This window comes from Talpa occidentalis, unplaced genomic scaffold (genome assembly GCF_014898055.3).
Source record: "Talpa occidentalis isolate TD23 unplaced genomic scaffold, MPIMG_talOcc4v2.1 talOcc4.534, whole genome shotgun sequence".
Lineage (NCBI taxonomy): Eukaryota > Metazoa > Chordata > Mammalia > Eulipotyphla > Talpidae > Talpa > Talpa occidentalis.
Window position 1 is genome coordinate 1 of NW_023604900.1, and position 8653 is coordinate 8653.

Consider the following 8653-nt stretch of genomic DNA (forward strand, 5'->3'; position numbering starts at 1 on the left):
CGCCTGCACCCCAATCCACACAAAGAGAGTTGGTCCCTGGGAAGCCCCGTGAAGAACATTCGGGGGCCCCCCCCCTTTAACTCCAATGGGGTCACTGTGGCCAGGAAAAGTCTTCTGGCTCCTGGCCTGCTGCGCCCCCCAGCCGCAGGCCGGCATGTCCTCTGCGTGTCCTGCCCTGCACAGCCCGGGTGGGGGTGGGGGAAAATACGCCCCAAGGCCACTGGCCACGTCCCAGAGGCGCCGTCCCTGGCCAGGCAGCCCTTGCGGGTGCAGCCCCAGGCTGGCATTTGCTGCGGGGGGCCGCAGAAGGGAGGTTTGGGCACCCCAGGGCTCTCCAAGAAGCCTGTCCCGGGAGCCGAGTCTGGGGTGGAGTCTGCAAAGCAGCCCAGGACTTAGAGGCTGTGCAGGCAGCGTCCCCCCCTGGGCTCCAACTTTGGGAAAGTGACGGGGGAGGGAGCGTGGGCCCCTCTCGGGAAGGACTTTCTGTGGGAAGAGGCGGGGGTTCTTGGAAACAAGATTTAGGGTCCCAGGTGTGGATCAGCTCAGATCACAGCCTCTGGGGCCACCGGGGAGGGGTCCTGGCTCCTGGTGTCCATGTCCGGGACACTGGGGTGGGGGCAGAGCACCAGAATCCCCCGCTGCCCGTTGGCACGGGAGGGGCTGACCCTCCGGCCTTGTGCACCGCAAGTCTGCTGTTGGGTCCCTGCCTAGGGACTGGGGGGCTTCTTGACATCCTGGGGGCACGGAGCACGGGCACCCAGAGTCCCCGTGTGGGGGGCAGGAGCCCGGGAAAGCAACACAGGCCTCCCTGATCTCCCCCTGAGCTTGGTGAGTGGCTCCATTTCCTGGAGGTGAGCGGAGGTTTCTGGGTTGGAATCTTCTCGATCTGGAGACGCTGAAAAGCTCTTTATTACCTGCTGCTCAGGGGCCTCCTCCCCCAGCAGATACCTGCACGCTGGACTTGGGGACGGGAGGCCGGATAGGTGTGAAGGGAGAGAGGTTGCACGGGCAGCTGGGGGCTTCGGCCCGGACACCCCCGGCGCTCTGTGCTGGGGAGCCGCTGGCTCGGGTGAGAAGAGACCAGGGTGGGGTCTGAGGACCCGCCGTGGGGCCTGTGCCACCTCTCTCCGTGGGCCTGGGCCTCAGCGTGGCCTGCGCCCTCTCCACGCCCCTTGTGGGTGTCTCGCTGGGCACCCCGCACTCGGGGAATCCTGCCTCGGCTTGTTTGACTTAAAAATAACATTCAACGCCCCAACCCCCTTGAAAAAGAAAAATAGAGCAGAGACGGTGCGCCTCACGAAGTGGATAATTGTGGCGAATATTCGGAGATGACCCCCAGGCGCCCCGGCCGCCATGGCCACTGTTTTGGTTACAGAGCGCGCGGCTCCCTCAGCTGGGGCGCCTGCGCCCCGGCCCCTGCCTTGCGCCCCAGCTGGGCGCCCCCCGGGCCAGGGCTGCGCGCGCGGGGCGCTCACCCGGTGCCGCCCACAGGCCTCTTCGAGTGTAAGGACAAGCGCGAGGACGTCAAGTCCGAGGACGAGGACGGGCAGACGAAGCTGAAGCAGCGGCGCAGCCGCACCAACTTCACGCTGGAGCAGCTGAACGAGCTGGAGCGGCTCTTCGACGAGACGCACTACCCCGACGCCTTCATGCGCGAGGAGCTCAGCCAGCGCCTGGGGCTGTCGGAGGCGCGCGTGCAGGTAGGCGCGGGCAGGGCGCGCGGGCGCGGGAGGCTCCGGGGCCGGCAGCGGCCTCCTGCCCGCGCGGGGCCGGATTAGCCGGGCTTGGCGCGCGCGCGTCCCGGCGCCCATCTGGCCGCCTCTGTCGGCGGGCCCCGGGGCGGGCGCGGCGCGGACGGCGGACACCCCAGCCCCCTTTCGGGGCGCGCTCAGCCGGCGTCAATCTGTTCCTCCGCCGCGGGGGAAGGCGGCGAGGAGGCGCGTCCTCCGGGGCGCCGGGGCCGGGCTGGCGGCCCGGGCGCACGGGAGACCGGCGGCTCCGTCCTCTGGGGCTGCGCGCGGGGCTGCGCGCGGGGCTGCGCGCCGCGGACAAGAGACAGGGGTCAGGGTCCCGGGCCTCTGGGGACGGGTTTTAAATAAATGGAATTAATTTTGCCAGGCGGGGAGGGGCCGCGGGAAAACAAAGGGCTGCAGCGGGCGGGCGCGCCCGCCAGCGCGGCTCGGGCCTCTCCCCGGTTTTATTTATGAAGGTTTTATTTATTTACGCGGGCGCCGGATCGATTTCTGGGGCGAAAGACCCTCGCGCTTGCTCCCCGCCTTTGCCACCTTCCCGGCTGCTGCGACGAGGTTGGGGAGGGGAGATCTGGACACGGGGCGGCCCGGGGATTCCGGGAGCTGGGGCGCGCGTGCCGCCCGCCCCGGAGCCCGCAGGTCCTGCTGCCCGCGTGGCCGCCGCGTCCAGCGAGCCCGGCCCCTCCCCGAAGATCCATTAGCCTCTCCCCGTCCAAATTAATGAAAAGATTAAACTTTCGCTGAAGGGGACACGCGCTTTTATGTCGCCTCGACGTGCGTCTCCGGCCGGCGCTGCAATATCTCCCGGCCTTGATGTAGTGTTTCTATAAAAATAAATTACTTGTAATTCAATTCCACACTATTTCTTTCCGCAGTCTATTACCCGGCACCTTCCAGGAGGTGCTGCTGCCGCGAAATTGCTCGGTGGGGCCTCCAGAAACCCGAAAACGCAGGGGATGGGGGGGCGGCCCTATCGATCCCAGCAGGAATTAAAATCCGAGGCCTGTAAATAATAATAAAAATAAACACGGAGGGAGGCGCGCACTCCCGGAGCGCCTCGGCCACCAGGGCCGCCAAGGGGCCGGGGTCGGGGCCCAGGGGGACACGGCTGATAAAAACAATTAGCGGAACCCGGGGCGCTGGGGTTGGGGCGCAGGGCCGGGGCCAGGCTCTGCCCCCCAAGGCGCCCCGAGTCCGGCCAGGACAGCCCCGTCCCCGCGTCGTGCAAGGGCCGGGTTTCAATTTGGGGTGGAAACGCGCCGTAAATAAATTGCGCAGCCGGTGCCGCGGCTTATTAACCTTTTGTTTCGCGCCCGGCCCGGCCTCCGCAGCTGTCAGGGTTCTAATCGAAAGTTATGAGCCCGAGTGTGGAGCAGCCGTAATTTAATTACAACAAATATCTGTGGGTTTGCGGCGCGGAGCTAAATTAAATGTCATTATTCACTGTCTGTAATGGAAATCAAAAGGAAATGCGATTACGGCGTTTGCGGACGGGATCGGGGAGCGGGTCCTTAATGAAGAAATAACTGTCTAAAGCAGTGTCCTCGGCTTCACTTAGCATATTCTCGGCTAATTGGAATTGATCGAGAATCACCCCAAGACTGATTTATTAGCGCGTCACGCGCCGGCTAATTCATCACTTTTATTCTTCATAATCTTATTTTTTTTTCCTCCCCTCCCCGCTGAAGGGAAGGAGCGGGTCTTGAGACTTGGGCACGAGTCTGGCTTGGAAGCCCTTGCAGAGACCAGGGTCCACTGTCCCGCGGCGGAGGGCAGAGGCCAGGGTCCACTCTTGGGGGGCGAGGGCAGAGACCAGGGTCCACTCTTGGGGGGCGAGGGCAGAGACCAGGGTGCACTGTCCCGGATGGAGAGCAGAGACCAGGGTCCACTCTCCCGGGGCCGAGAGCAGAGACCAGGGTCCACTCTCCCGGGGTGGAGAGCAGAGACCAGGTCCACTCTCCCGGGGCCGAGAGCAGAGACCGGGGTCCACTGTCCCGGATGGAGAGCAGAGACCAGGTAGGGTCCACTGTCCTGGGGCGGAGAGCAGAGACCAGGGTCCACTGTCCCAGGGCCGAGAGCAGAGACCGGGGTCCACTGTCCTGGGGTGGAGAGCAGAGACCGGGGTCCACTGTCCTGGGGTGGAGAGCAGAGACCAGGGTCCACTCTTGGGGGGCGAGGGCAGAGACCAGGGTCCACTGTCCCGGATGGAGAGCAGAGACCAGGTAGGGTCCACTGTCCTGGGGCGGAGAGCAGAGACCAGGGTCCACTGTCCCAGGGCCGAGAGCAGAGACCAGGGTCCACTCTCCCGGGGTGGAGAGCAGAGACCGGGGTCCACTGTCCCGGATGGAGAGCAGAGACCAGGTCCACTCTCCTAGGGCGGAGAGCAGAGACCAGGTCCACTGTCCCTGGGGCCAACAGCAGAGACCGGGGCCCACTGTCCCTGGGGCCGAGAGCAGAGACCAGGTCCACTCTCCCAGGGGCCAAGACCAGAGGCCAGAGTCCACTGTCCCTGGGGCCAGAGAGCAGAGACCAGGGTCCACTGTCCCGGGGGAGAGCAGAGACCAGGGTCCACTGTCCCGGGCCGAGAGCAGAGACCAGGGTCCACTGTCCCTGGGCAGAGAGCAGAGACCGGGTCCACTGTCCCGGGCGGAGAGCAGAGACCGGGGTCCACTGTCCCAGGGCCGAGAGCAGAGACCGGGGTCCACTGTCCCTGGGGCAGAGAGCAGAGACCGGGGTCCACTGTCCCGGGGCGGAGAGCAGAGACCGGGGTCCACTGTCCCAGGGCCGAGAGCAGAGACCGGGGTCCACTGTCCCTGGGGCAGAGAGCAGAGACCGGGGTCCACTGTCCCGGGGCGGAGGGCAGAGACCGGGGTCCACTGTCCCGGGGCGGAGAGCACAGACCGGGGTCCACTGTCCCTGGGGCCGAGAACAGGCTCGGGGTCAGGAGGGTCTGGGCGACGCAGCCTCAGCCCGCCCGGGGGACACAGCTTAGTGGGACAAGAAGGTCCAGGCTTTGGGGCTGGAAAAAAATTAGGAGTCTGGGCATGGAGAGGGAGGCTCGTTTGGGGGAAATACTTCTCCAGGGCGCACCCTAAAACTTTTCCGGGCCGCCCGCCCGCAGCGGGGTGGGGTGAGCCGTGCATGTTCTGGAAGGCGGATTCCGGTCCTGGGGCAGTGGCTCCCCTCGGAGCGCTTGAGTCCAGAGAGTGGGGCGGACACCTCCCAGGAGGCTTGTTTGCAGTCTGGGGTGTTTCAGGGGTGCTTCTGATCTCCCTGGGGTGCTCTCCGGGGGGGGGGGGGGGGGGGGGAGCCTGCGTGAGGGCAGGCCACTGGGACTGCCCAGCGGGCTGCGTTCTCCTGGGCACTGGCCGCCAGCGTGGCTGCGCCGGGGGAAGCTGGAGGAGCCAGGAGAGAGGATGGAGGGACGGGGGTGGGGTTCGGCAGGGCCTCCCCAGGACCAGGGCTGCCTGGACAGGGAGGACACAGGAGGGGCCTCTCCCCTCTCCGGGAAGCCTGTGCTCCAACTCCCAAGCTCCTGCGGCCGCGCCCAGGCTCCCTCCTCCTGCCCTGCGGGGCTCTGCGGGGAGTGACCAGGGCCTGGTTATTGGGGTGCTTATGGGGCCTTGCTCAGAACTGGCTGCCCAGGAGGGCATCACAGAGAAGTCTCTGGAGCCAGGACCCCCCAAGCTGGGGAGGGGGCTGCATCTCGCCTTCCCCATGTGTCCCCTCCTGGAGACGAGGCTGGCACTGGCCTGGGGTGCGAGGCTGGAACGGGACGCCCCAGAGCGGGTGGGGAGCTGCACCCAGAGCTCCCCTCTAGATTCCTGGGTGCCCCGTGCTGCTTGGGGGGCATTCACCGGGGCCCTGGAGTCCCTCTGGGCCCAGGGACCTGTGGGAGAGGGATTTGGGGGGAAGAGACACTGGGGCTGGGTGACCCCAGGCCAGGCCGCCGGCTCCTCACCCCCGCGTCTGTCTGCTGCCCGGTCCCCAGGTTTGGTTCCAGAACCGCCGAGCCAAGTGCCGGAAGCAGGAGAACCAGATGCACAAAGGTGGGTACGGGGCGCAGGCGGCGGGGCGCGCGCCCTCCAGCCCCGCCCCCGCGCGCGGCTGACCCCGCTGTGTCTCTTGCAGGCGTCATCCTGGGCACCGCCAGCCACCTGGACGCCTGCCGGGTGGCGCCCTACGTGAACATGGGCGCGCTGCGGATGCCTTTCCAACAGGTACCGCCCCCCGCGCGCCTCCCTCCGCCCGCGCGCCCCTCCCGGCCGGCCGGCCGGGCGCGCTCACAGGCCGCGTTTACGGGCCGTTGGCACGTCTTAAAATCACGCTGTAAAACCCCAGGACGCACCGTCGGGAGGGCGCGGACATAAACCCCAACGCCCCTGAACGAGCTCCTCCGGAGGAAAATAATCCCACCCAGGAACCAGCCTGGCTGGGGGCGGGACTCGGGGTGGCGGGGAGCAGGGCGCACAGCGGGACCCCCACCTCCTGGGGGCCCTGCGCCTCCTGTGCTGGGGCGCTGTGTCCGTGGGGGCCCTGCAGCCTCGGGGAGTGGCGCGTCCTGCGCGCCACTGGAGCAGAGAGGGGCGCAGCCGGCGCTGCAGGTCCCCAAGGGCCCCTCCCCTGCTGGGGTGAGACCTGCTTGCAGGAAGGGGCTGAGCGCCCTTGGGGGAGATAGCCAGGCTGGCTTGGGCGGGACCCCAAGTGCCTGCGGGTCCCCACGTGGGCGAGCGGGGGAGCTGGGCAGAGGGAGGTGTGGCCACCGGGCTGTTTGGCTGCAGGGCCGAGCCGGCTATATTTGGAGCTGTGTTTGCCGAGCCGAGGTGGCTGGGCAGCCCTGGCCTCTGGCGAGCGCGGGGGCAGGGCGCAGCCTGGGTGCGCTCTGGGCTGAGCCTCTCCCCGCCGGCTGGCGGCTGCCCAGGGTCCACTTTGGGGACCCCCACCCGCCTCTTCCCTGCGCTATTTTCCTCTCGTTGAAGCCAAGTTCCACGGCCAGGGTGGCTTCTGGGGCGGGCGGCGGGGTCGGCCACAGGCCCAGCGCAGGGTCCGCTGGATGCGGCTTGCAGTCCCCGGGGTGGCGAGGGCGGGCCTCGTGTGTCCACCTCCACGCGGCTCTCCTAAGGCGGGCGAGGCTGCAGCAGCCCCCGAGGCCTCCGGGGTGCAGGGGCGGGGCGGTTGCAGGTGGTGCCAGGCTCACTCGGGAACCCCAGAGCTGGGGGGTCCAGAGGGCCGCGCAGGGGCGCGGCGTGGGGCCCGAGGGGTCAGCCGTGCCCCTCACCGGCTCTGCCCCCCTGCAGGTCCAGGCGCAGCTGCAGCTGGAGGGCGTGGCCCACGCGCACCCGCACCTGCACCCGCACCTGGCGGCGCACGCGCCCTACCTGATGTTCCCGCCGCCGCCCTTCGGGCTGCCCATCGCCTCGCTGGCCGAGTCCGCCTCGGCCGCCGCCGTGGTGGCCGCCGCGGCCAAGAGCAACAGCAAGAACTCGAGCATCGCCGACCTGCGGCTGAAGGCGCGCAAGCACGCGGAGGCCCTGGGCCTCTGACCCGCCCGCCGGCAGCGCCCGCTCCGCCGCCGCTGCGCCCCCAAGACGGCGCCGCGCCCCGACCCGCAGTCCCGGCGGCCGGGGCGCCGGACCTGCTCCCCGCGGGCCAGCGCGGCCGGCCGGACCCCGCGCCCGCGCCCTGGGCGCACGCGCGCGCGCACGCTGGCTGCTGGGGCGTCCGCGCCGTCCAGGCTGGGCTCGCCACAGCGAACCCTTCTCCTCGCCGGCGCGTCGCCCTCCAGGACCCGCGGGGGGCAGCGGATTCCGGCTGGACTCGTGGCCTCTCACGCAGGGGCGCCCTTCTGCGCCCCCAGGCGAAGGCAGCAATAAGGAACGCACCCTCCTGCCAGCTGCGCAGGGGCCGCACCCGGGGAGCCTGGCACGCAGCCGGGGCCCTTGTGCCACAGAGCAGGACGCGCTCCGCCGCTCCGCGCGGGCTCCCGAGTGGACTTTGGCGCTGTTTCCCCGAGTCCAGAGCGCGCGGGAGCCGAGCACTGACGGATGATGCGACGCGGGGTCTTTAGTAAAATGCAATTTTTTTTTTTTTTTTTTTTTGCGTAAAGTGCAATACTGGACTGTTCTAGACCGAGAGGGGTGGCCCGTGCCCGGCTGGGCCGCCTCGGGCTGGCCAGGGGCGCACTGGCAGGTGGGGGCCCTGGGGTGCCGGCTCTGGGCCCGGGCGATGCTGGGGTCCCCGGCCGCGTGCGGGTGGAGCCGTGTCTGGTGGAAGGGGCTGCAGGTCGGGGCGTCCTGTCCGGGCGTCCTGTCCGGCGGGGTGTTAAGATACCATTTGTGGCCATTGCAGCTCTTGTCCTGCCCCTCCCTGCTCGTGTCCAGCCCCACAGCAGCTGGGGCGACGCAGGCAGGCGGGGTGAGGACCCAGGTCCGGGGCCTCCTGGCGGCAGGGATGGGGTGTCTGCGTGGGTCCTCCCGCCCGCGCTGGCGGCCGCCTGCCCGTGTCTGTCCCGGCCCCGGCGAACCCCAGCCTGTCTCTGCCGTCCGAGCTGGGCCCCAGGAGTCCGCTGCTCCGTCTCCCGAGGGGCTTCTCGGCCTGCATGCTCCGAGCCCCGGGCGCTTCTGCCAGGAAAGATCCGCCGCCGTGTCTCCGGCCCCTCCGAGCTTTGTTACTGTCCAGCCTCAGAGGCGCTGGGGGTGATGCAGGCCGGGCAGGGCCAGGTGTGAGCGGGGCCGCCTTGTCCTCCGAGGCCGGCGTCCATGTCTGCGCCTTGTCCTCCGAGGCCGGGGCTCGGCTTTCCCGGCCGCGGACATGCTCCCTTCCCCAGGGGCCCGCTCCTGGCCAGAGGGAGGGTCCCCCGTGCGGCTCAATGTGGGCCGCTGAGGCTGCCCCCACCCCCTGCA

The 8653-nt window shown here is 68.7% G+C and overlaps 1 protein-coding gene across 1 annotated transcript; it reads left to right on the plus strand.

Moving 5' to 3' along the window:
* Positions 1 to 1328: 1328 nt before the first annotated feature.
* LOC119260113 (short stature homeobox protein-like) lies at positions 1329 to 7294 on the plus strand. Its single transcript, XM_037528996.1, has 4 exons — positions 1329 to 1700; positions 5743 to 5800; positions 5883 to 5971; positions 7049 to 7294. The coding sequence occupies exons 1-4, from the start codon at positions 1329 to 1331 to the stop codon at positions 7292 to 7294; spliced, it is 765 nt and encodes a 254-aa protein (XP_037384893.1).
* The last annotated feature ends 1359 nt before the right edge of the window (positions 7295 to 8653 follow it).

Bases quoted from the DNA above. Each gene is read 5' to 3' on its own strand.
- LOC119260113 (XM_037528996.1), top strand. From the start codon at position 1,329: ATGACCCCCAGGCGCCCCGGCCGCCATGGCCACTGTTTTGGTTACAGA. The intron at 1,701-5,742 runs GTAGGCGCGGGC...CCCGGTCCCCAG, and splicing joins TGTCGGAGGCGCGCGTGCAG to GTTTGGTTCCAGAACCGCCG. The intron at 5,972-7,048 runs GTACCGCCCCCC...GCCCCCCTGCAG, and splicing joins TGCGGATGCCTTTCCAACAG to GTCCAGGCGCAGCTGCAGCT.